Source organism: Solanum lycopersicum, chromosome 9, assembly GCF_036512215.1.
Source record: "Solanum lycopersicum chromosome 9, SLM_r2.1".
Lineage (NCBI taxonomy): Eukaryota > Viridiplantae > Streptophyta > Magnoliopsida > Solanales > Solanaceae > Solanum > Solanum lycopersicum.
The window spans coordinates 66,700,101-66,727,142 of NC_090808.1; the positions used below are offsets into that span (position 1 = coordinate 66,700,101).

Consider the following 27,042-nt stretch of genomic DNA (forward strand, 5'->3'; position numbering starts at 1 on the left):
ATTCATAGTGTATATATATATAAATTATATAACTTATAAATAAGCAATTCATACCAATTTTTAACGTGTTTTAAAATCGTGTGGGCATAAACCTAAAGCGAATAACATCACTAGCAAGCCGAGCCATTACCACTTTCATATACAAATATATATACGAATGTAGTCGTGTAAGACATCAATACACTCTCTGTTTTAGATGATATTTTAGCTATTCAAGATGCAAACAGTTTAAAGAATATGTTTTTTGTTATATTGAAATGAGAAAAATTGTATTATATAATAATATTTTTTGAACATTGAAAAAAAAGGCAACAGGCCAAGATTAGTAAATTAAATAACATGATTTTTTACTTAAATAGCATTTATTTTGGAGTGAAGATTTACTTAAATAGCGTTTATTTTGGAGTGAAGAACTAACAACGTGATTTTTACTTAAATAGCATTTACTTTGGAGTGAAAAAAATAATGTAATTTGAATCTCAATAAGTGAAAATCATAACATAAAGAGTACGTAAATGCATGGATGGTTGAAAAAAAAAATAATTAAGGATTAATATATTAATATCAAGTATTTATAATTATAAATCACATTTTTTGTGTGTTCTATATGCTTAACAGGATGACTCACGAATAAAAACATTTTATAGGGGACCATAGTTTTTTCTTTTCTAATATCCCTTTCTTTTTCTGTTTTTCTTCTTCTTTTTTTCCTTTTATTTGTCCTTTTTTATTGGTTAAGTGTGAATAACATATATCATTAAAATATTAAATTCGCGTAAATTTAGAAAACAATTTAAAATCCTTGAAACCATCGATTTAATGAATGTGTGATAGGTAGGATTTGAATCGCAATAGTCAAATTAGTCCCCCCCCCCCCCCATTACACCCCAAAAAATAAAAATAAAAAGTGAGAATGCATTATATTATACAAATAAGAAGGTTGAGGGGCCATAATAAACAAAAATATCATTATAGGTGTGAAAAGATAAATATGTATTTATATCTTTAATTAAAAATGTCAGATTTGATTATTGAATATGAAATAAAAACTAAAAAATTAAAAAAAACTTTTCAATATAAACTTTTTATCAATTAAACTCAAATATCAAATATCAAATGAAAAACTAAAAAAGATAAACAAAAATAATGATACACAATTGAGAAGAATACAAAACCTAGCTAGCCTTGTATATTTTATTATCCGTGAATTCAATTTTTACTGTGTCACTTCATATCCCGTGTGTAAATTTCATCGTCTCCCTTTATAGAGACCATAACACCTCTAGTTTTGCTAGTAAATATTTTTAAATTTCATTTTATATTGTTTTTTTCCTTGTCATAATTTCTATAATATTTCACATTATTTTATTCTATAAGATAAAAGATACTTTTCAAAAAATTTATCAAATATTTTGAGAATATATCATTAATTATTGATAACTGAATTACTCGATACCTACCATAAAGTTTATTGTAAAATTGGCCTTACCCCTTACTAACTCCCTATAAATATCCATGTGTAACCAATGAGTCTTACACATCACACAATTATTTGAAAGATAAATAATTAAAAGCAATGGAGGGAAAGAATATGCTCAAGTTATCTCATGTGCTTGCTTTCTTGCTTCTTGCATCATGTATGTAATTAGCCCTTAATTCTCTTTTGTGGTCCGATTAATTTAAATTTATACTGATTAGCAAGACTTATTTAACCGGCAAGCCTCCTTAACATGATTCTTTTTTATTTTGAAGGATCGAATTTAAAATTTCTAGTTAAGATTGAGAGAGATCTTAACCATCTTATCACAATTTTATTAGTTTTGGTGTACAGGGGCGGAATCAGTTCGGGACTTTGACGGAAAATTATACTATTACTTATACATAGTTAAAATTATTTTTCATGTATATATAATATTTGTTAAATTTTACACTGTTTTACTTATTAATGGTTAATTTGATTGCAATTAGTTTTAAAGTAAAAGAAAAGAAATTGCAATCACAAATAAAATATAAAGAAACATAACTTTATTGATAAATAGTGCAGGTACAATTTTATTCTTCCCTTAATTCTACTCTCCTAAGATTTATCCATGATTCGATGGCCGTTAGTGGTGTATTTCTCAAACTAGAATGATTTAAATTTGACCTCTATACGAATACTCCATGAACTTACGGAATATTCGAGGTGCCTTTTTAAGGGAATTTAGTACCTATGAACTAGGGTAGGGTTTAGGGTTGAGTAACCTCCGAGAATTCTAATTGCAACTGAATACACCTTCCGGAGTCCCACTTCAAATTGAACACGTCTTGTAGAGTCCCACAAAATTTCAATTTCTACAATGTTTTCTTCGTTGTTGTTTTTTTAACTTGTGTTTGATGCACTTGAGCTAGCCGAGAGTCTTTTATAAACAGTTTCTCTACCTTCACGACGTAGTGATAAGGTTTGCGCACATTCTACCCTCCCTAGATTTCACTTAGTGAGATCTTACTAGGTATATTATTGTTGCATAATATGACGAACCCCCTTCGACTAGTTCATGTGTTTACTTCTTCAATTTTAAACACTTTTAGTGAAACTACGGACTCCGTCAATCCTCTTGCATGCATATATATTCCACTAGTATATGTTATCTCTCAAATGAATAATTAAGTAATTAATTTGGTAAATTATTTATTTTAATTACAGTTTTTCAATCACTGATGGCAAGAGATTTGAGTGATGGCATAGAAGTACTGGAAATTCTGGAAAATGAAATCCAAAATGTAATTTGCCCAGGTAATAAAATTCCTCTTATATTTTTTAAATTTCTTCTTCTTATAGTTTCGAAGACGGGTAAATTTCACAAATGGACACATAATTATGATTTTCTTTCACTAAATGTAACATAATTATAATTTCTCTCAAAAAATATATATAATATTTTTCACCTTACTAACAAAGTAAAAAAATTACTTTATTCCTAAAAATTAAAATTTCTTAGAATGAAATTTACATTTTGCTAAATTGATAAGTACTTTAAAGACTAAAGAGCATGGCGATTCGAGTTATATTATATTACGCTGTTAATATGGGCTAGCCTACACTATCCGGGTTAATCCATACATGCTTTGACATTTTACGGGGCAGGCCGGACTAGCCCATTTTTTGTTTGGGTCAGAAAATAGTGGACACAACCCATAAGTATGTGGGCTACATGCTTGTCGGACCAGTTCACTTTTTTAAAAATTATATATTTTTTTTAAATTATTAATTTACTCCTCAAGAGTTCCGTGTGTAAAAAGGCATTACGGACCATATTATAATCCTCGAAATGCCATAACTCTCTTTCTGAATGTCTCGACTTTTTTTTAAATTATAAATTATAATTTAAAATAATTATCATAAATATCGACAAAACTATATTACATTATGTTAATGTTACTACTTGTTAATCAAATTCACAAATAAAGTTGTCTTTATAAAATATTTATTAAGTTAAGTTATCATTTTTTTAAAAAAATACATTAAATTTTTTTAAGTATAAATATCTAAATAGAAATAATAACCTAATTGTTTTGAGTTTGGACCCTCTTTAATTTTAAATGTTAATATTATATTATATTTTTAATTAAATTTTATTGGCCTACGGGCCGGTCCTATCGATATTTCTCAAGCCCCTCAAATCAACAGGATTATTCAGGCCGAGCTAAAAAACTCTTTTCTTAAATGGGCTCCAAAAATCTTAGCCCAACCCTACTAAATCCCGGGTTAGGCCAGACCAGCTCAACGGGCCTAGCCCATATTGACGACTCTACTCCCTCTATTCACTTGTATTTCTCTTCTGTGGACCTTGCACGATTCTTAAGAAATAATAACTGATATGAGAATTTTATCATGATGTCATTATATTTATTTATATTTGTAATTATTTTAGGTAAGCTTTTTTTTTTATATAATTATTTTAGGTAAGCAATCATGGCCTGAACTTGTTGGGAAGTCAGCAGAATATGCTAAGAAAATAATTCAGAAGGAAAATTCCATAGTTCAAGATATTAGGGTTTTATATCCTGGTATGTTTGGGCTAGGTAATTATGTTTGTGGTAGAGTTTTTCTGGTTGTTGACTGGAAGGTGTAACGACCTGTTTAGTCGTTTTGAGCAGCAGATTTTATTTCTGGAAAAACTGACTGAGATGACAGATCCCACGACGGACCTTCATGGGCACGAAGGACCGTCGAGGGGGTCTCGTTCCAAAACACTTAGAATTCTGAAATTTGGGTACTGAAATCGACTCTCTGAACTTCGTGACGAAGTGGCAGGACGGACCGTCACAGGCATGACGAGTCGTCACAGACTCTTCAGTAAATTTCAGTCTCTGAACTTTGTGACGGAAGTAGCCGGACGGACCGTCGCAGTCACGACGGCCCGTCGCAGGTTGCGTAATTCCAGGCTGAGTCGGATTTCTTTAAATGTTTTAAGGGACGTTTTGGACTATTCCTGCTTTAATTATAAAGTTAGTGGTTTAATATTAATAACTCAATTACTTGGGGGTTAAAAGAGATAACCTTGAGTTAATTAGTGGGTTACTATTGCCATCTATTATACTTAATTATATGCTAATTAGGGTAAAAGAAAGAGGGTTTGAATAAGAAAATAGAAAGAACAAAGAGGGAGAGAGGATCGAACGAGAAAGAGGAGAAACGAGAATAAGAACAAAGTTTTGGGAAATTGCTTGCTTGATCAAAATTCTTCGGTGGAGGTAGGTTATGGTTTTTATACTATTCGTAGTTAACTCTTAATAGCGAATGATATGTGTTGGGTTGCATTGTAAAGTCTTCTACATGCTTAATTGTATGCTTGCATGAATATGATTATATAATTGTGATGAAATAAGCATGATAAAACTATTGAATTTCAAATCTTGAAAACCCCTTGTTAATGATGATGTCTTGGTATAAAAGAAGGTTTGATGAAACTAAAGTAATGAGATTGATGATGCCTTGGTATAAAAGAAGGCTTGATGAACAAAAGTGATGAGATTGATGATGCCTTGGTATAAAAGAAGGCTTGATGAATTAATAGAATGAGAATTAGGGGATCGGGTGTCACGAACCGACACGTAGAATTAGGGGATCGGGTGTCACGAACCGACACGTAGAATTAGGGGATCGGAGTGTCACATTCCGACACATAGTAGGGGAGCGGAGTGTCACGTGCCGACACAAGAAGAATAAAGATAATGAATCTTGGAATTAAGTTAATAAATTCGAATGAAAAGAACCTATTTCCCAAATGAGTATGGTATTGAGGCTTGAGTCCACATGTGTGAACTTGGCGGTACCTATTAACGATTATAGTACTTGTTGTTGATACATGTTGAGTAATGTAGTTGGTTTATATTATTACTTGATATATATTGTTTTCTATTTTGAGTTGGCCGATGATACCTACTCAGTACTTGTGTTTTGTACTGACCCCTACTTGTATGTTTCTTTCTTTGTATGTGGAGTGCAGCAAACATACCGTCGTCTTCAACTCAACCGCAACTCTAGCCAGTCTTCATTACTCCGGATTTCAGGGTGAGCTAATGCTTCTAGCTTGGACTAGATCTTCCCCTTCATGTCTTGATGCCTTGAAGTTCCGGCATGGACTAGCTTTTTATGTATTTTAGCTGCTTAGATACTCTTAGTCTTAGTAATTAGAAGATAGATGTTCTTGTGATGATGACTTCCAGATTTTGGGGATATTAATTGATAAATTTTAGAAGTTGTTAATTGATTTCATTAATGAGTTTAAGTCTTCCGCATTGTTTTCTATTTATTATATTTGAAATGTTGGGGTTTAGATTGGTTGGTTCGCTCACACAGTGGGATAAGTGTGGGTGCCACTCGCGGCTCGATTTGGATCGTGACAGAAGGCCATTGTTAAAATTACTCCTAGAATGGGTTAATTAATTATTCTATGGGTTAAGAACATTATTATGTTATGAAAAATAAATAAAGTGGAGATATTAAGTATAGACTCTTCATGTACTCTATTATTTCAACACAAATAAAACTAATGTTCCTTATTTTTATTTGTAATGCTATATATATATATATATATATATTATATATATATATATATATATATATATATATATATATATATATTTACCCTTATTTCCTTTTATGTTATAGTCTTTTCCAATTTTGATTTTCTTATTGTGAACTAATGAATCGTTAAAGTTTATAAATGAGATAATTACGTATAGTTAAACGTCATATGTTATAGTGGGTAGATGTCACATTACTCATTTGCGAAATACTAAAAAAAAGTATGATGAAGCGTGTTGAAAATATAATTATGAGAATAAATATACTTTTGAATTATCGTAAATGGTATGCAAATACCCTCAGTCATATCTTTGTGACATTGATGTCCCTGCCGTCTAAACAATAGAGCACATATATCCTTTATACTAACGGGCATACATGTGTCATAACCTTATCCACCGACCCTATATTTATTAAATATCGGATCGATGGATAAGATTGCGTTACATGTCCATATTTCATCTTCCGTTAGAGTGAAGGGTATATATGGTATAGTTTTTGGACGATAGGAGCATTAATGTCCCAAAAATATGAAGGATATATGCATATCATTTATGTCAGTTTGGGGTATATTTATCCTTTTCCCATATAATTATTAAGTAAATAATCATATCAGTCTCATCTTTAATATTGAAATGAAACTTGGGTATGGAAAAATTATTTATAGGAAGCTTTAACCCACGAATGTGGCCTATTCAAATATAAATCCGAATTAATCAAGCTCTAATGTGAATACCAAACACCATGTGAAAATCCATTTTTTTTTAAATATCAATAGGCACAATTTAACAAATCCAATTCCAGTGTGGCACAAAGATATATATTTTCATTATAATTAACTAAATAAAAAGTGTACATTATAATCACTTAAGTTATTCTATAAAATGAGCACATAATTAAACATAATTTAGTGACTGATAATAATATTATATATTGCTTTAATTACTGCAATGGTAGAAAAACCATACTTCAATTACATTCACATTTACGTATTTGATTTGAACAAGTTTTAATTTACCAAATAAATAATTTCTTTGATATTGGAACCAATACCAACGGGTTTCACAGTGTAAATTTAAAATTTGAGCAAAAGTTACTGAATTAATAGTAGTAGTATATTTTTAAAAAAAAGTTAAAGAAAACGAAAATTAATTAAATTAATTGATATTTTGACTGATGTATACATTTAAAAAAAAAATCATCATATTGACATGAGAATAATTGTATTATATACGTAATATTTTTTAAACATTGAAAAAAGGCCAAACTACACAACGTGATATTTACTTAAATAATGTCTATTTTGGAGTGAAGATAATATGATTGTGAATCATAACATAAAGAACATGGATGGTTGAAAGATAACTCAGGAATAAAAACATTTTTATAGGGGACCATAGTTTTTATTTTTAATATCCCTTATTTTTCTTCTTCTTTTTTTGTTGAAGCGTATATTGTTTGAATAAGGTATGTCCTTAAAATATTAGATTCACTTGAATTCAGAAAACAATTTAAAATCGATGGGACCATAGATTTAATGAATGTGTGGTAGGTAGGGTTCGAATTGCGATTTTCAAATTAGTCCCTCCATTAACACCCCAACAAAAATAAAACGTGACATTACGTTAGTACTTTTTTTTTTGGAACAAATAAGAAGGTTGAGGGATCGTAGTAAATAAAAAATATCATTATATATGTAGAAAGATAAATATTTTCAAATTTGAGCATTTAATATAAATTTTTTTTTAAAAAAACTTCTCAGTATAAATTTCTATTAATTAAACTCCAAAATAGATATCAAATACCGAATGAAAAAAGTAAACAAAAATAACGATACACAATTGAGAAGAACACAAAATCTAGCTAGCCTTGCTATAAAATTGAATTATGTATAGCGAGCCTTGGTATTAATGAGTGTCCCCCACGTATGTAATTAGCCCCTTAATTCTCTTTTGATCCAACTAATTCAAACTTATACTAATTAGTAAAGCTTATTTTAACCGGCAGGATCGGAATGATTATCCCTACCCAATGGGTCTACATCCATCCCTGAATGTCGTCGGATACTATTAACTTCCCAGTCATTCTTGTAACTGTCACCTGTAACCCGTGCAGGTGTGTCCGCACCCCCCAGAGTGGACGAGAAAGAAAGGATTTCTCGAAGCAACCCCCCAAGTTCCAAACCCAAGAGTCAAATTTCCTATATGAGCATTCGATACATGTATCAGTCCGTGGAAGAATGAAAGGGTCACCACTGCAAGGGGAATTCAAGACTTTAGTTACGAATGGAAAGATCTTATCACATGTATGTTGTTGTATGGTAATTTTAAAAACCCCTTCGACTAGCTCATTTGTTTACTTCTTCAGATTTTGAACCCTTTTAGTGAAACTACTGACTCCACCAATGCTCGTGTATATATATTTTGCCCAGATTATTAATTTCACAGATTGTTTTACCATATTAAGCTGTATGCAAATAATAACTCTAAAAAAATCCATAAAAACTAGTATTACCATCAAAATGACAATAGTGTTGTCATTTAATAACATTTGCACAAAAAGGAGTTAACATACTTCAGCTCTAATGAAATACCAACTCATATCAGGGATGATGGCAAAGCTAACGAAGTGCAAAATCACTGCAAATCTAAAGACCAGAGTGACACCTACAAGAACTTAATGAGGGACCTAGACCAGTAAACATACCAATATCACTCGGATAAGTGGAATGCACATTCTGATAGTGTTATGATCCCTTGTTCAACCTCTGAGAGCCTGAGTTGGACATCAAAGTCCGTCCAGTTTCATGCTCTTCGTGTAGCAAGTTGTTAATTATGTCAAGATGTGGAAATTCATCAGTGAATACAGTCTGGGGCTGGCACCTAGACGGGTAGGTTGGAAACTCCAATGGAATATGATCAGGGGTTCTGTTGTTTAAAGGCTTGTCCATGTCAAAATTCCAATTTTCATTTCGTACGGAAGGATGATCTCGTGATGTATTCCTACTGCTGTCACTCCAGAAATATTCCCGTTGCTTTCCATTCTGCATGGTATTGTGATTCACCATTTCATATGAATAGCTTGATCGAATAGAACTAGGTTGTATTCTTTCCAAGGCCTGTTGTGAATATACGGAACCAGATGTAGGCGAGGGTGGTTGAGTATAAGGCTGCAAAGAGTCAACCAATGATCTAGGTGAACAGCTATCACTGTAATCATGATGATACTGTTGTGTAGGAAGAGAAATCAAGACTTGGTTTTGTATACTGCCACTACTGCTATTATTTCTCGGTTGACTGAACCTAGAATGTGACCCAACATCATCCATCGGTTGGTAATCGTCAATCTCTTTCCTGTGAAAATTTTGGTGGCAATTACAAGCTGCACATTTCAGGGCTCCTGGGGTCCCTTCTTCTCCACTAGGCATGAATTCTCCACATCCATCAAGAGCATGTCCTCCCATGCTTGCAGCATGATTCTTGAGACATTCTCGGTATCGGATTGAGCTGGTAATGTCACTTACTGAGGTTGTTGATGGTGGTTGTAATTGTGCTATCCTGACAGTCATATTTGGTTTATATGAATTCAGTTGGTTATGCTGCTGAGCAAGACTCTGCTGATTCAGGGCTTGGCTAGGCCTAGGAAAGGTGTTTCCACTGCCAGCTTGTTCGTTACTTCCAAAAATAGGAATTCCCACAATTCCTTTCGGATAAGACTGAGGAACATAAATACCTGAAGTTGTTAAACGATCAGCACACAATCGACCAGCTACACTTACTGAATGAGCCAATAATGGTAATGGTGGACATATTGAAGGAACACTCAAGCATTGGGACACGGCAGGCACTTGTAGTGACATGGACTTTTCATCTGTAGCAGGGGCTAAAAGGCCATTTATAGAAGGATGCAGCTTAGAGGTGTCTGTATTCCAATTAACAGATTTTGCATCACTTAATCTGAAATCAGGATGAATATTCTGTTTCTGCATAAGCAGATCTTTTTATCAGTCAAGCTCAATGATAAAAAAGAATCATAAAAAAGCAATAGCTAGGAAAGCAGCAACCATTGTCGAAAACCTCACAGAAATTACACTATGATGCCAACAACGAAAATAAGTCAAAAACCAAAAGTAGGTCTTCCCTGCTTTTTATTTTGACTTAAAAGTCATTTCAATTTGACTCTTTATTTTTGACTTAAAACTATTTTTTCAAGACAATACAAACGGGCTCTATGGCTAAAGCTTTTCCGATGGGAGCCACCGGTTATGAAAGAGCTTCCCATTAGAAGAGGTGCCATGCTAAAAACGATAGATGTACTCAAACAGGGATTTAAAGTACTCACTACTTCATGGTGGAAATCTGGAGACGACCAGGAAATCTGCATGAGGGCACCAGCAACAATGATCGCTTTCTTGTACAAAACAGTGTAGTAATCCTCTTCATTGGAGAATAAAATCAATACTTGCCGAGAAGAACAATTCCTAATCTTTACTTGGCCACTCAGAGGGTTCTGTGCTTTGAAATCAGCCCGAATTTCTTTCATTTTTGGCCTCTTATAGGAGAAATTCCCTAGCAAAGTGAGCTTATAATCGGATACTAAGCTTTCACCATAGCGTCTTGGAAAGGTTAATGTTGGGTATCCCATATAGGTCGAGTGTTGCACTTCGATTGGAGGTCTTGATTTCTGATTCTCATGGCGCTCGACAATTGAAAGAGCATATAATGGCTGACTAAGTGTTTCACAAGCCAAATCAGCTGCTTCACTAGTTGGCTTACTTCCATAATTCCACTCTCTGAAAAGCAAAGCACCAGGAATTAGAACCCTCATAAACACAACAAATATGCAAATCCGGATGCCAAAATGAATGGCCGAAAAGGTTACCTGCTATATGACTTTAAATTATTGTGGTTTAAATAAGTCCCCCTGAAAGGAACTAACTCTGTGGAACACATCGATGAACTTTCATATGTAACAGAAGGAATTCGTCCAGTAATTCTGTATGGAGCAGATGAAAGGCCACTAAATTCACTGCAACTAATTCCTACGGAAGAAGGTAGTTTAGAGGTTTCACACTTGATAGGACTTGCAACTCTGTCCTCGGAATCGGAATGAGTTACTTCTGGGACACAAGCTACTGAATCAGACTCCTCTGTCCCGTACTCATTTCCACCACCAATATGTTCATCTTTTTTGGTATTCTCTAGCTCTACAACACCAAATGCTTCTCTCTGCATTGCGAGGTAACCATGAAAAATTACATCACTACACTATTTACTTTCTTCAGGAGGCAAAAAGAATCAAGAATTTTCACTAACCTTCTTGGAACTCAAACAGAAACTGTCAACTGAGAGCTTCAGCACAAACTAGCTGACAAAAGGCTACAACGTTAAAATTTATCCCAGAACAGCCATTTTTCTCTTTACCACTCTTTCATTTTGATTCTTCAATTTTTATATCTTTGTTTATAGGCAGGTACCCAAGAATGACAGATAATTAAACAACATTTACTGCTTTTATATTGCATTAACTTATTCTGTAGATAGATTTCTATATTGCATTACTACTACATATTTTCCCAATGATCAGCACAGTTCTGCATAAACAAACCTTTTACAGTCAAGCTCAACGATGAAACCTCCAAAGAAAGTAAAAGCTAGGCAGTACAATAGCAATATATGCTTTATCTAATACATAATAGAAACTACACAAAAATGGTGCCAATAACTAAAACCAAAACTTCAATTTTCACTCCAAAGATAGTGGAACAATTGTAAATACTAAAGCTCACACATAAAAAGTTTTTTTGGTCCATCATCTCTTATAATTACAATATAACACTTCCATGCGAAGGTTTAATTGGTCTTCAAATAAGGAAAAAGCGGCAAAGAGGGTTCAAAAATTACTTTAGGTCATAGGTTCTTATCTCTACCTCTTGTCCAAACCCAACCTCTCACCACCCCCATCCCACACACACACCACCTCCCACCCATTCTGGGGCAGAGCCAAGTAAGGTTGAGGGATTCATCTAAACCCTCGAAAATTATATTGCTTATACATAACTAAATCATTTTTATAGATACAGAGTAGATGTTGAACTGCATTCAACTTCTTCGTGTGTTTACCAGCTCATATTTTGAACCCCTTGGTGGAAATTCTGACTACGACATGGCACTCATTCCCTATCCCTACCCCTACCCCTAACACAAACTCTCACTCCCCCAGGCCATAGTGCCTCCACCTTGTCCACTCACCCCATCCCCTACTCGCCCTTCCCATGCCCCACTTCATCGCCCTTTCTCCCACGACGCCACCTACTTTATAGTGTTTTTCCAGATTACATATAAATATTTTCAATTTATACCCGTCGAATCATCAAATACCACCTGTTTTTAATATCACAATTGAGTAATCAAACAAACACTACCAATAAAATTAAAGCAGCAAGCGCAACAAAACTCACAAATTGATCATGAAACTCCGGAGTCCACTGAAAAACCTCCATGATTGCACCAGCAACAACAACCCTCTCTTTCAACAAAACAGATTGATAATCCTCTTCAGCAGTGAAATCAATAAACACATGGTAAGAATCATAAGACCTAATTTTCACTACCCCTTTAAGAGAGAGTTTCGCATGGAAACTAGCACGAATTTTAGTCATCTTTGGTTTAGGTATAAAGAATTTTCCAACCATTGTAAGTTTACATACCGCCACCATGCTATTCCAATCCCAATACTTCTTTCGAAAGATTACTGCTGGCACTCGCCTGTAGTTTAAATACACAATCTTTGATTTTGGTTCTTCTTGATTTTCAATGTTGAAATCTCTCTGGGGTGCCGCCATTTGAAACTCTACTGTGCAGAATTGAGTTTGCAGGGAAGACAAAACGTACAGCTCTATATATATATGTACAAGTCAATATTACGTTTTGTTATTTCTTTACTTATCCATTATAGTAAAATATTGTTTATTTTTATACTAATGTTATTCTTTATATTAAATACTATTGATAAAATGATAAATATATTTTTGAACTATCATAAATGTTATGCAAATATCATTTGTTATATATTTGGGATATTAATGCTTTCTACCGTCCAAAAACTAGAGTTATACTTTTCACTCTAATAGAAGACTAAATAGGAGGACGTGACACAATCTTATCCATTGATTCAATATTTAATAAATATCGACTCTCTGTATAAGATTATGACATATGTATGTCTGTTAGTATAAGAGTAAATATGTTTTAGTTTTTTAGACGACAAAGACACTAATATCCTCTTTTTTTAATATAATTTAATATCTAATATATTTCTCAAAATATTAAATTTAATATATTCTCAGGGTAATATAATAATATTATAACATTAGTTATTAGAATAGCTTCTTTGTCTATAAATTCAGCCATATCCAAATTAGGTGATTCACCTTCTGCAAATAGTAATAATAATAATAAGATATTTGTAATAGTTAAAATAGAGTTTAAAGTTTTTTGTTAATGAGGATATCTACGCGTGTACGTGTATGGCTCATAAAAAAGAATTAAGCTTAGATATAATGTAATTAAGGAGACACCTATACGGTATAATTAAGTAAAAATTATATAACGCTTTTAATAGCTTAAACTTTTAGAAGAAAGTTCTTAATAAACCTCATGCTTAGTACTTTTAACATATCATCATTACGAAATGTTTAAGACAACAAGTTTTAAATATATTATTATTGTTATATATTTAGTGAGATTTCACCTAGGTATGTTCAGAAACATCTGATAGGCCTAGTCATTAAACTGTGCTATCACATAACCAAAAATCTCAGATTCGAGCCCTGGTATATGAAAAAATCTTTAGTAAAGAACACTTCCCCCGAATGAGCCTACGCTGAGCGAATTTAAAATAAGGGAAACTAAAAAGAAAGAGAGAGGCAAAACTTTTAAAACATCATATCCCCAGAGTGACAGGAAAAGCCACATTTTGAAAGCTAATCAATATAGAAAAAAACAACAAGGGCAGAATCACTCTATACAAAATATTTAACTTGCCAGAGGGTTACAACTTACAACCTCACACTCCACTATCCCCCAATACCAAGTGATTTCCTCTAGTAAAAACATTAGTATAACAGCCAACTATGGCTTGTTGTCAAAGACCATTTGGAGGCCTATATACTCTATAGCCATTTACACTACCAGAAGACATGTTTGAGTAGTCAGGGGCGTTATACCAGTTACTGGGATCGTTTTCTGCAGTCCTTATTCCACGAAAAGATGAATCAGAACTCATCATTTGCCACTGGTTTGGTGCTGAGCTATCAATCTGCCCACTTATAAATCGTGGATTAGGCTGACGAATCATATCGCTTGCACTGTCTAAAGGGCCTTCATAAAACTTATGCTGGATGTCATCATGATAACTCCGTGTTTGCTCAAACCTATTGGAACTTGTTGAAGGACCTGAGTCAGTGGGCATTCCAATATCACCGGGAAAAGAGGAACGCCGATTCAGATGATGTGACCCATTGCTATAACTTTGAAAACCTGTGGTGGGCATCGAAGTCATCCTTCCAATTCCTTGCTCATCATCCAGCAAGTCGTTAATGATATCAAGATGTGGAAATTCATCAGCCAGTGAACTCTGGGACTGGCGTCCAGACGTGCAGGCTGGAAGCTCAGATGGGATGCGATCATGGGTTCTACTTACAGGCTGGAAGACATCAAAGTTTTGAAACTCGTTTAGTATAGAAGGATGATCCCGAGATATACTCCTGCTATTCCTCTGGGAACTCTGCCATTGAACTCCATTTTGCACGGTATCGTGACTTAGTCCATATGAATAACTTGGTCTGATACGACTAGGTTCTGTTCTTTCTGATCCCTGTGGTAAGAATAACGGCCCAGAAATCCGCGAAGGTGATTGAGGGTATGGCTGCGAACAGTTAACCATTGAACTTGGAGAATAGGGTTGACTAAAACCAGTTGCATTTCCAGAAACAGGATTACCCACAATTGCATTTCGATAGGACTGAGGAACATAACTGTGGGTTGCTGGTGAAGGGTCAGAGCCCAATTGACCTGCTGCACTCACTGAACAGGCCAATAATGGTGATGTTGGAACCATGGGAACAACAGAGGCAGCAGGCCTAGGCCCATGTACTACAGGACCATTCAAGGATCTGGACAGGGCAGGAACTTGTGATTTGGACTTCTCCGTAGTCGCAGAGGCAGTCACTTGATGAGATTGGAAGTTCTGAGGTGTAATGGATACTGAATGCACTGAGGGCTTCTCCGCCACTTGTCGTTCTATACCTTTACCAGGATCAGCCTTCAACAACACAGCAGTTTCGGCTAAATTAGCCAAAGTAGTTGGTTTATAAGTCAACTTAGAACTGTCCAAAGACGATCTTTTAACAGAGTTTGAATCACTTGTGGCCAAGTCCTTCAACTCTGATTTTGACTGAATGGCAGATGCTGCACCTTTTGAAGGGCTTCTAGGATGAGATATGACATGTGGCTTCTCCAAGGGAGGTCTCTCTGAATCAGGCTCACTCAGTTTTCTCTGCTGTGAAACTATTACTTCCTGCATACAAGGAAGCGTGGCATGAAAGTTAGAATTCACTTAAAAACAACATAAGCAGAATTATGGCATTCACTGCAAAGAAGTTGCCTCTAAAATCCAAAATGACAATTAACAGAGTATAATTGAGCATATGGATTATAGAATCTAATAAAATCAAGCATGGCACACTTACTATATCTCCTTTGTTTACAAGGTAAACAGCTTAGAGCAAAAGAACTAGTCAGTTCATCAATATTTCAGTATCTTTCATCCTCTTTCTGTTAACTATATAAACAAACATGAAGGAACGCTGAAAAGAGAGGGACAGACCACCCCATCCCCACCCCACCCATCCAAAAAAACAAAGAAGAAAAAGATCCATGAATATGCTTTCAAGTGTTACAACTTGCATTCCTTAGTAAAGCTTTTTTACTAGGATGAAATCCAGTCAATTCCGTGGAGTAAGAGATGAATGCATAAGGGGAGAAAAGGACAAACCTTCTTCAGCACTTCCCGATCGTGTGAATGCGCTATAGCCTGGGACTCGGATCTAGTTGCCCTATGACTTACAGTTGTATTAGATAGCTTCCTTGTATCTGGAAGAGCATCTAATGGCTGCTTATGTATTTCACTAGCCCAGTCGGTCGTACTACTGGTTGACTTGCTTCTGTGGTTAACCAATCTAAAGAGTTGAGGCACCAACAATTGAAAACCAGAGACATCATAAAAGATATTTATTGATGCCCAAAATTTTTAAGAAGGTTACCTGCTAGGTGATTTCTGATTTTTATGGTTCAAAGAAGTCCCTCTGTAAGGCGCATTCATAGCGACTGAAGGAACTGAATCTGTAGAACACGTTGACGAACTATCATCGATAACAGGAGGACTTCTCCCTGAAATACCATTCTGTGCAGCGGAAAGGCCACTTAACCCACAGAAGCTAATTTCTGTAGAAGGATGCATTTCAAAGGTATCAGTATCCCAGTTGACAGGACATGCACCTCTGTCTTCAAAATCAGGGTGGTTTACTTCTGGGACACAATCAACTGAATCAGAAACATACGAACCATTTTCCAGCATATCTGGTTTCTCCAGCGCTGCCTCTGGCTCCTCAGTCTCGTAATCATTTCCATCTAGAATACACCCATCTCGTTCAGCCTTCTCTTGCTCAATTATACAAGTTTTTCCATCCCTTCCCTTATCCTTCTTTTTGCGATTATTCTTTTTTTGTTTACCCTGAAATACAAGGTAAGAATGATAAAGTGTATCTACAATATTCTACGCAAAGCACTTTCTTCAAGTAGTGAAAAGGATAAATATGTTCACTAAACCTCAATGGACAGTTAAGAGTTGCGCACAAACTAGTTGGCAAAATCTACAACTTTTAATCCGTCTCAGCACATTCTTGTTAGTTTCTCCTTAGTCCTTTTTCATTTTGTTTACTTTCTGTTATTCCTTTCATTTCTTTTTCCTGCTATTATAATTTATACACATGTATTCTTCTCACTTTCATGGAGAACATAGTCTTTCTTCATAAGCAGCTTTAATCAGACAAGCTCGATGATGATATCTCTAAAGAAAACAAAATTTAGGTGGTGCAAGGGAAGAATATACAACTACATTAATGATGTCAATAATTGAAAGAAAAGACTTCCCTTTCAAACTAAAGATAAATACTTGAGCTAACACAAAAGAGGTCCTTTTCAGCATTACCTATAACCACAATTGGTGCATAAAAAGAACTCCAAACAAAGGATAACTTTGCTTCTCGTCCCCTAAAGTTAAATAGCTGATAACAGAAACTCAAACTTTAATACCCAAAGCCCAGCGTGTCTTAGCTGGCAAGTAATTTTTAATTTTCCATACCATGCAAGGACTCAGCAATGTGTACCAGGTAACAAAGACAATGTAAAAGATATAGGAGTCTTTTTAACACTGATCTGGTAGCCTCACTTAAACAGATGTCCGGCATATTAAAAATAAAATATAGTTCCGATATCTTACCTGTGTAATCAAATACTATAAACATATGCAAAAGGACATGTACCTGCTTTCTCTTCGACTTCTTTTCCTTGTCAGATGCTTTTTTAGCTTTCTGCTCAGTTTCAGCAAGCCAAGCAGCCTCCTCTTCAAGGATGAGCTCCTCTTGCCTCTTTAAAGCAACAGCTTCCTGATACGAAACCTCTATTTTACTACAGAAGGTAATTGTGTTTTATCAGTATAATCTGGTCATTGTTAACCATCAAAAATCTTGAGATAAGGTACAACATCATTCCACATAAATGCAGCAACTGCTTCCGAATTTGAGGTTAGAGAATCTATTTAGACTTTCTAACATTAAATGACGAGAATAGATTAACTAGATAAGCCGAGGATAGACATTTCAATAGCAACAGTGATGATGGTTACCTGAAAATATGTGTAAGGACAAATATTTCAATGGTTCGACGACCTAGTTCAGTTAGGCGCCTCTCATCACGCTCAATGGAATATTTGTTAAAGTCCTCTCCAGAAGCACCATCCTAAAATTAAGAACAGTATAATAAGTAAAAAGGAATGGATAGATATACACTACGAAGAAAAGAACAAGTGCTCGTCTTTCTTTCCCTTATTTTCCTCAAGAGAGAGGGAACGAGGAGTACGTGATACGAAAAAGAAATGGCAGCAAGACAAGTGATCTGACTAGACTAATTCTTAGTCATATACATGATTCTTTGAGTTATCATAGGCATTGAAATAGTTCAAATATCATCCATAACAACCGAAGTATACTCACAATCATTAGCCTTGGTTCATGATCACTTCATAATTCCTTCTACCACTAGCCAAAAGCTCAATCTCATTCTTACTCACATTCAGTAACTTATCCACAAAAGCAGCTTCAGATGTAACGGAACATGCCAATGAATCATAAGATATGTTTGTCCACATATAGGGAATATTACTGAAGCATATTTGTCTATAATAAAACCTTGAGAGAAGGACTAATCTAGATTTTGCTAAAACAAGGAAACAAATCTGTGGGTGGCAATAACAAGACACCCTAGTCAAATATAGAGAAGACAAATAGAAGCTCGCTAGCAACAGTATCAATCGTGAGCCCCATAGTTTCAGCAATGAACGAAAACACAACTGCAGCAGGTGGTGCAATTGAAGCCATAATTTTGTAGCATTTCTTAATATGGCTTCAACCATGGAATTCTGTGAGTTACCTTTGTACGGTTATGGATACCTTTCTCGTCCTTTGGAGGCAGCGGTTCCAAGGCAGCCCTCTCAAGCAATAGCAAGACGTCATCCACCAAGACAAACATGTCATTGTCCAAACGAACAATAGGAACCAGTTGTTCTTCTGCATCCAAATATTTCCCCTTCCCTTTCTTTCCTTTAGTCTGGCCTTCAATTGCCTTAAGCCCACTGTACAAAGAGTCCATCACTATAGTAGATGTAACCTCTTTTTCAATGAAGAAGTGTTTGACCACCACTTTCAAAATCGGATGTGATTTCTCCTGGGTCATTCGATGCCTAGAATTTTGGTCCATTCCCAGCCAAAAAGCACAGAAACTGAATTTCCATGTCAAGTGAGAAGTCAGAATGCTATGTCAAAATGCTAAAAAATCACAAATCCAATGCAAACACATATTGCATTACCTATATGAGGATTAAGGGGAACGAATATGTCATTCAATATAAAATATTACCCATATTCATAACCACAACTGAAGTATCTAAATAAGACACGACAAAACATAGATATTAGAAGCTAGATAACTATCTACACTAACAGTCTCTAAAACAAGATTCAAATTGAGGAAGTGATGACAAGTACATAGGTCATCAAGGATGTTGGATCATTCTTGTAATTTACCTCTTTTTACAAGACTGGTATAAATAGTCTTTAACTCCTCATATTAGGGTGAGCTAAGTTTGAAGATAGAGAAATAATCTTTGTGTGAATTTATAGGAGGATTTGTTCTAGTAATTAACGTGTTTTATTTGCTAAATATCCTTTCTTTATTCTAAATCTCTCCCCCCTCTCTTCCTATTTCTTATGCGTATACTTGTAAACGTGTATTGCTTGTTTGATTGTAGCTCAACTTATTGTTCTTGCATCTAGAATCACATCAAGAACCAGATAAACAATTGAGAAACTTTTTTACACCTTACCTCGACCATCTAGCTTTATCCTCTGTCAACTTTCCAAGTTTTCCTCGACGCACTTCCATGAAACGGCGGCAGATCTGTTCAACATTGGTTAAATATACTCTAACAAGCTCCCTCCTATATTGACAGTCAAGACAACGGAAGGGCCGATCAGCTCTCTCCCTACAAACAAAGAGCATAGTCAGAATGGGGTCAGGATCATCATTTGAAAAATCCATCACGACATCCATGGAATAGCGAAGTATACTCAATAGTCAATACTATAGAAGACAGATTATTCTAAAGAAAGGAGTACTGTATGCTCAAGAATAATGGGGGAATGATGGATAAACTGAATAAAAAGTTAATCTGAAAACTTAAAAGATAGACAAAACCTTACAAAATAATGTTGTCTTTGACTCTTCGTATAAAAAGACCAACATGTCTACTAGATCTACCTAGGTGCAAGTGGCTACGGGGTTCAAACTCATAATATACAAAGTAGCGACATTTCTACACATCATCATGTCCATATTAAGAAACAAGAACAATGTTTAACATGACCCATCCAGACATAGAACAAACAGGTTCCAAAAATCATTGATCTCCCAACTTTTCTTTTCATTTCATGGTTGACCAACAAATAGCTATGAAATCAGCATGTTTGAAACTCCTATTCTGCGTCTCATTCTTCCCGACATATACAAATCCTAGTAATACCAATGAAACTATCTATGTGAGGAAAAGATAATGAGTTGTAAAGTTAATGGGCTATAATCATAAATTTTGATACAAGAATGTGTTTCAGTTCCATTTGAACCATACATGCTATAAGAGGAAGATATTGAAAACAAAAAATCCATTGTGTTGTGTCAAACACCTGATAGAAAATCTATGCCAGTGTGTCCATGTCAAACATCTTTGGCATGTTAAGATCCATGTTGACCTCTTTCCGTCTGATACAATTTTTATATGTGAAAACCTATGTGAATGAAAAGTTGAACCAACTAGTCCTTTTAGAGCTTCCAAGCACGGAGAGGAATCACATTAACTTAAGATTCCATGTAGGTTAGCGGATTAAAAATAAATATCAAGTGCTGAAAAACACTTTAAAGTTGTGAAATCAATTATATAAACAAATACTTACATATTTGGATAGAAGTGTTGAAACTGATAATAAATCATTAATGTATTTGGTGAAACAAGTGTTGATACACACTTCTCTATTAAAAGTTATTAAAATGTCATAAAAGTGATTTCCAATGAATTTATTTGGAATAGGATGAATGGAAGAAAAAAAGTAGAGAGAAAATAATTAAAAGCTTAGGCAAACTAAAAGTGCCTATAAGTTGAAAAGTCAAGTTGGGGTTGACCAACTTATGGCTTTTGACTAATTTGGGCATATGAGCACTTTTGGACTTTGGTGTTCACAAATAGACCAGCAAATGGTGGTGGAAATTCATGCTAATAGGCTATAGCTAACCATGCCATAGGTAATGTAAGATGCATAAACTGATGTAAAAATGAAATATAGACAAATTAAAATGATAAAATACCTAATAACTTGAACTTGAGCTTTAATTATGAGGGTATCAGCATCAATAAACCCTTCTAAAACTTTTGAAAGCTCCATAAACTTTTTCCAACCCCAATCATGCTCGTTCTTCCAGAATCGATGTAGTGTATCTGCAGAAATCTGCAATTGTGTTAACAAGAACATGCAAAGATTTTTCAAGATCCATTGCAAAAGACCAAATGTAGTTTACCCACCCGAATACTTGGACTTCTTAGGATCTTTGTTCACCACAGCAATAGTGAATTGGGCAAAATGACTCCAACCTGCTCTTATCAAAAGACAAGAAAATATCAACATCACCTTTACAATAACACTTTGAAGACAGTTTGGAGTGAATTACCAACATTATCACACCTGGAAGGAGCTTGTCATGATTAGCCACACACAGAAACAAAGAGAGATGATTGCAGACATCACATCCTTGAGGGTAAATTAATATATACCTGCCACAATCAGTTTAATCACATCAAACATTTGTCAGTAATTTTACAATTCCTGAAATGGTGATTATCATTCAATAAATAGAGGAATAAACAAGCATACAAGATTATAGTAAGCGTGCATTAAGGGTGTAAAAATATCAAATTTGGTACAACCCAAACTACAAACTTCATAAAAACAGTGTCCACGATACCTCGACATCAATGAAATGGATAACATAATGATCAAACTCCAGGAGTAGTCGGCCTATTTTCTAAGAGTAAACTAACAGTGTTAGGAGTCATGCAATCTCTCTCTAAATACAGGTAGTGCAGGGATGCAGGGACAAGGCTCCTAACTTTTCTCATGTCACCTACTAAGTATGCACCAGGAAGTAAAACTAGATTTAATTCCTTATGTTCATCCCATTTCAAATAGGATTGTAAAGATGACTGCACAAGGTGCGCGTTCCTCTGCTTTTACTTCCAAACAAGAGCACCGCAAAACCCTTTCCTCTTCTCTTTTATTACATCCTACTCCTGGTTCCTTATCTAGCCAAACCTAACATGGTCCAAACCAAAAACAAAATATGCACATAGAAACAACATGCTCCGCAATTTTTTTATTACATAGATGAGTTATGTGCTCATCTGATTTTATTTTCGAAAGAGAGCACTGGGAATAACCCTTTTCTCTTCTTTCTTGTGTCCTGGCTTTTCTTCTAAGCCAACGTAACATGATCCAAACTACTTAAAAGTACGCACATACATAACTACCCACAAACTTCTTATTTCCTAACTCAATCGGTAGAGTCCAATTCCTCCCACTATAATTAACTTTATCCAGGCAGGAAACCATAGACATATCTAAAGCATCAGCAGATAGTTTTTGAAATTGATAGACACTGGGCATGCAGAATTTTCCTCATTGGACAATAGTCACAATACATATCTCGTTCTACAAGAAGATGAGAATGCATAAAATCCTTTCCATTCAAAAGGAAGGATGAGAACACATGCAAGGGCCACCAAACAAGTATGTGTCAAAATAATTCTTCCCAAGGATATCATACCATTTGTAGCCTCCAACCTCAAATGCATTACTCCGAAGTTCTCTCTTGTTTATTTGTGAAAACTTATCAATCTTCCAGGTATATTTCCCATAAAGCTCGGAAGGTTTAGATCCTAAGAACAACAAACGAGGATAACTGAATAAATAATACAAAGGGGCTTCCACAATAAGCACATAAACGCATACAGAAGGACAGAGATGGTGAAGTGTAAGGAAGAAACTTCTGAAGAAATATCAGTAGTAGTCTCACAGCCTAGAAGCACACGCAACTCACAATCTCAGTTATGCCAATTAAGAAACACATGCATAACCGAAATCAGGTTGATAAACAGTTACGGATAGTTACTTCTTCTTTTTATCAACACTACAGCATCAGCCCCCACCCCAAAATGAAGAAATCAAATATACAACGGAATAAAGGAGCTGTACTAGGAAACTACTCTTCAACAATAGTGTTATTGATCTCATGAGATCACAATTGTGAAACAACATATTCCACCATGAAGAAGAAGTTACTTCAGGTAGTATCTGCTTCACATTATTGCTTAGGTCTGACTTCTGAGACAGCAGTAGCGGTACCAATGGTCATGAAACCTCCTACAACTTATACATTGAGACACTAGTCTTGTTCACTTTACATTTACAAACTTGAAAGAGGACATCAAAAAGAGGTTGGAATGCATTGTCAGCAGAGTTGGTGACAATATGAAAGTGTATAGATGTAAACTAGGGTTGACAGAGAATTATGGAGGTACGTGGGTTTGGTCTACTATCAAATAGCTGGCAGTTCTAGACAAGTTTTGAAATGAGATGGTGAAATCTGTCCCAAAAACTATTCTTGTTGATACAACATGAATCCGAAGAACACAATTTGAGATGAGGACTCATTATAAATAGCAAAAGCCTGCCAGTAGCATATTTCAAAACAATATAGAGCTATAGACATCCATCAACAAGCTACTTTCTAGTTTCTTCAAGAAGAAAATTTCTACATTGATTTAAAAACAAAACAACCACCACCTCAATCCTGTAATAAGATTTAAAATCTCACATATATAAAGGATTTTTACAACCAAAAATCAATCAAGTTTTCCATCAAACAACAGATTACCGAACACCCTGTCAAACTTAGAACCAGATAGTTAATTCACATCACCGGGAAATTCCCATAAGGGCCACAAATGATAAGTATAGCTTTGAAACAGAGCAAGCACTGAGATAGTGTCGTCGATTACATTATCTGGGATCCCTCGATACAAAAACAAAAAGAGAGGATCCCCTATGTAAAATCCTATTCCTTTAGAAAGCTGATATAGTCTAGCATGCAAACCAAGTGAAAGGCCACCCACCAATGACAGGTATAGTTCATAAGCAATCAATTTAATTGATATTCTAAAGAGTTCATCTTCAAATGAGCAGTATAGTAAATCTGAAGAAAAAAATAAAATAATTAAACCACTATTAACAAGACTCAAACTCTTAAGTGTTCATATTCAGAGCTCTTACACCAAAAAAGAAAGGAGATATTAATCCAAAATAAGTATACAATGATTCCACTCAATCTTTGTCGAAAAGAAAAACAGTGGATGCAGGTAAGTCCATAATTAAAGAATTGCAGGCAACTGCCAATCTATCTAATGAATGATGCAACTTCCCTCAACTAAGTACTAGTATCCTGAAACTCATTCCTCAAATATGCAACTTCAAGAAACCACCAGAACTTCAAAAGATCTTAAAAGAATAAAAAGTATGGAGCAAACATCAAAACTGGCAAGCAGCGTCTTTCAAGAATCAAAAGAAGACTTCAAAAGAAATAAAAAAATAAAGCATAGAAAATGGCAAGCAGCATACCCGCATCTCCATCGTCATCACTATCCCAGTAAGGAGGCGAAGTTGATGGAATCCCATTTTCCACCTGCTCCAAAGACCTCCATTCAGCCAACGCTTCACTAGATTGGCATCTCCGCTGCCCATTTGAGAGTCCCTCCAAAGACCTTGCACTACCTGCTTCCTCAGATGCACTTGAAGCCATTCTCACCCCACAACTCCCACCAAACTTCTAAAAGCTTCGCCTTTTCCATCCAAAAAAGATTAAACCACATTTAATATAAACACAAACATCTTCACTTTCCCACTTTTACAGACTTAAACACAAGAGGTAAACCCAACACAAAAACATGAACCAATATCCTTGGATTGTATACTCCAGTTTATCCATATGCATATATAATAAATTAATAATTCAAAGAAACAAGGATTTCTTTCATTAAAAAACAATGCAAAAACACAAATCGGTACATATTCCAAATGAAATGACAATTCCAATTCACAATTATTGCAATTACTGAAAAAACACATTAGGATAACTCCCAATAACCCTAATTCAAACCAACTTCCACTAAATCAAAAAGAACCCCAAAAACAAAAATAGAATTATACTCCAAACCCAATCAGCAAATTCATCAAAACACAAAAAAGATACATTTTTTACTAATTTACCAAAACCCAATTGGACCAAAACCCATCAAAGCAAGTAGAAAAATCAACAACCCAGATATCAAGAAGGATCAAAAAACACGAATTGCACAAAATAGACCCTACAACACAAGAAAAAGTAAAGGGGAGCTAGAATTAAGAAAAAGAATTGGTTAAGCATAATAACTAGATTAATAAAATGAAAACAACAAGAGTAGATCGAAGAGCAGAAGCAAACCTGTAGCAAAGAACAAAGCTTTTGTCAATGGTGAAAAATGGAAGCTGTGTAGAGAGAGAGTTGAGAGGTGGAAGAAACCAGCTGAACAAATGCAGAAAAAAGATTTTATATAAATAAATAAATATATATATATATATATATATATATATTTAATTCTTTTATAATTCATAGATTTAGTGCCATCTATTCTTACATATATATAAAATAAAAATAAATGAATAAATAAATATTCTTTCGTTTTTCAGCTCATTCTCAACATATTTAGGTTTTCATTTCCTTTTTCTTCCCTTTTTCTTTTTTGGTTATTTTCAAGAATTTTCCTTTTATAACAATTTCATTTTTTTTCTCTTTTTTGTCCATGACAATTTTTAGTGGTTTTCTTTACCATAATGCATTCTATTTATTGTTAGTATATATTTTTATTTTTATTTTTTGAGAAAAAATAATTATATTAATTAAATTTTGCGTATAAAGGAATGATGAGCGACTCTATTAAAATACATATTTTTATTGTATTGTTAGACATTAAAAAGGAGATGAATATGTGATATCACTATATGTTGTCATAAAAAGACTGAGCGTCATTGTGGCTATGCGTTGAAGCCTTGAAGATTCTTCTTAGAGTTATGGTACCTCTTTGAACCACTTGTGGTAGATTGATAACGGAAAATAAGGATATAACATAATGATATTGTTTTATATAGGATCTTACAAAAATGTGCAAATCAATATGCAATAATATATTATTCCCGATACACTAGATGTTTGATTACGTAATTAATATACATCACAAGATATTACAATCGTCGGAGACAAGAAAAATTGCATTTATAAGTTCTTTTGATTTAAAATTATCTCTCAATCGACTATTATCATATATTTGCTATTTCTCTTTGATGCATTTGGAATGTTTTGTTCTTTTTTAAAAATCAAACTCAACAAAGAATAAAGTGAGAAGCCAGTGTGAAGTGAATTAACATGTGTCTTTGAATTTTATTAAATATAATGATAAATAATCATATCAAAATATAGTATTTTTCTAATATATCATAAGGTGTTTTATATTCAAAGCTTTGAATCTAAGGGTGTAAGATATATTATGAATGATTCAATTCCATCACAATCATTATTAATCCTTCAAGATCTATTTCATGACTCATATATTTTATTTTTTATATTGAGAAAAGATATAAAGACACCATCAAAGTTGTCCTGTATTTGCATTAAAATACTTTAACTTTTAAAGTGTCCTATCACCCCACAGTATTATTTAATTTTTTCTGTAAATGGACCATTTTGACCCATTTCCTAGTCTGAGTTGTTACCACGCACATGAGGCGCGTCATGCCTTATTTTTACTGTCATGGACCAGTTTAAAGGTGTCATGTGTCATTATTTTTCTTTATTATTAATTATTTTTTAAACTCAAAATAATCATTGTTAGCCCTAATTTTTCAATTTCATAGCTTTTTCCATAGCAAAATCAACGTT

General features: G+C 34.4%; 3 protein-coding genes across 13 annotated transcripts; 1 reads left to right on the forward strand and 2 right to left on the reverse strand.

The window, feature by feature from the left end:
• Positions 1-1,487: 1,487 nt before the first annotated feature.
• On the forward strand, positions 1,488-5,774 carry LOC101267162 (wound-induced proteinase inhibitor 1-like). Of its 3 annotated transcripts, none has more exons than XM_069289037.1 (4): positions 1,488-1,637; positions 2,687-2,776; positions 3,946-4,065; positions 5,493-5,774. In XM_069289037.1, exons 1-4 carry the CDS (start codon positions 1,577-1,579, stop codon positions 5,528-5,530), a joined length of 309 nt encoding a protein of 102 aa, XP_069145138.1. In that variant the 5' UTR covers positions 1,488-1,576; the 3' UTR covers positions 5,531-5,774. The 3 variants fall into 3 exon arrangements, 2 of the variants coding, with proteins under 2 accessions (XP_069145138.1, XP_025888812.1); XM_026033027.2 differs by having other exon boundaries at positions 3,946-4,050; XR_743332.4 differs by lacking the exon at positions 3,946-4,065 and having other exon boundaries at positions 1,489-1,637.
• Positions 5,775-8,583: 2,809 nt separating this feature from the next.
• On the reverse strand, positions 8,584-12,986 carry LOC101258410 (uncharacterized). Of its 2 annotated transcripts, XM_010328440.4 has the most exons (5): positions 12,534-12,962; positions 11,389-11,436; positions 10,955-11,301; positions 10,415-10,865; positions 8,584-10,055 (listed from the first exon to the last, which is right to left on the reverse strand). In XM_010328440.4, the coding sequence occupies exons 1-5, from the start codon at positions 12,915-12,917 to the stop codon at positions 8,820-8,822; spliced, it is 2,466 nt and encodes an 821-aa protein (XP_010326742.1). In that variant the 5' UTR covers positions 12,918-12,962; the 3' UTR covers positions 8,584-8,819. The 2 variants fall into 2 exon arrangements, with proteins under 2 accessions (XP_010326742.1, XP_004247917.1); XM_004247869.5 differs by lacking the exon at positions 11,389-11,436 and having other exon boundaries at positions 12,534-12,986.
• A 1,021-nt stretch (positions 12,987-14,007) lies between these two features.
• On the reverse strand, positions 14,008-25,720 carry LOC101267449 (TNF receptor-associated factor homolog 1b-like). Of its 8 annotated transcripts, none has more exons than XM_026033047.2 (14): positions 25,552-25,720; positions 24,690-24,910; positions 22,840-22,951; positions 21,702-21,790; positions 21,542-21,610; positions 21,328-21,457; positions 19,796-19,954; positions 18,844-19,192; positions 18,041-18,153; positions 17,679-17,823; positions 16,699-16,867; positions 16,398-16,578; positions 16,130-16,298; positions 14,008-15,652 (listed from the first exon to the last, which is right to left on the reverse strand). In XM_026033047.2, the coding sequence occupies exons 2-14, from the start codon at positions 24,868-24,870 to the stop codon at positions 14,219-14,221; spliced, it is 3,300 nt and encodes a 1,099-aa protein (XP_025888832.1). In that variant the 5' UTR covers positions 24,871-24,910; positions 25,552-25,720; the 3' UTR covers positions 14,008-14,218. The 8 variants fall into 8 exon arrangements, with proteins under 8 accessions (XP_025888832.1, XP_010326745.1, XP_010326744.1 ...); XM_010328443.4 differs by having other exon boundaries at positions 16,130-16,313; XM_010328442.4 differs by having other exon boundaries at positions 16,398-16,867; positions 25,552-25,666.
• Between the last annotated feature and the right edge of the window lie 1,322 nt (positions 25,721-27,042).

Bases quoted from the DNA above. Each gene is read 5' to 3' on its own strand.
- LOC101267162 (XM_069289037.1), top strand. From the start codon at position 1,577: ATGGAGGGAAAGAATATGCTCAAGTTATCTCATGTGCTTGCTTTCTTG. The intron at 1,638-2,686 runs GTATGTAATTAG...TTTTAATTACAG, and splicing joins TTTCTTGCTTCTTGCATCAT to TTTTTCAATCACTGATGGCA. The intron at 4,066-5,492 runs GTAATTATGTTT...TGTGGAGTGCAG, and splicing joins TCCTGGTATGTTTGGGCTAG to CAAACATACCGTCGTCTTCA.
- LOC101258410 (XM_010328440.4), bottom strand. From the start codon at position 12,917: ATGGCGGCACCCCAGAGAGATTTCAACATTGAAAATCAAGAAGAACCA. The intron at 11,437-12,533 runs GTGAGTTTTGTT...TTTGTCAGCTAG, and splicing joins CGGAGTTTCATGATCAATTT to TTTGTGCTGAAGCTCTCAGT. The intron at 11,302-11,388 runs GTTAGTGAAAAT...CTCGCAATGCAG, and splicing joins TCTGTTTGAGTTCCAAGAAG to AGAGAAGCATTTGGTGTTGT.
- LOC101267449 (XM_004247650.5), bottom strand. From the start codon at position 24,870: ATGGCTTCAAGTGCATCTGAGGAAGCAGGTAGTGCAAGGTCTTTGGAG. The intron at 18,154-18,843 runs GTAACTCACAGA...TCTTAATTTTAG, and splicing joins GTATCCATAACCGTACAAAG to GATGGTGCTTCTGGAGAGGA. The intron at 17,824-18,040 runs GTAACCATCATC...TACCTTCTGTAG, and splicing joins GTCCTTACACATATTTTCAG to TAAAATAGAGGTTTCGTATC.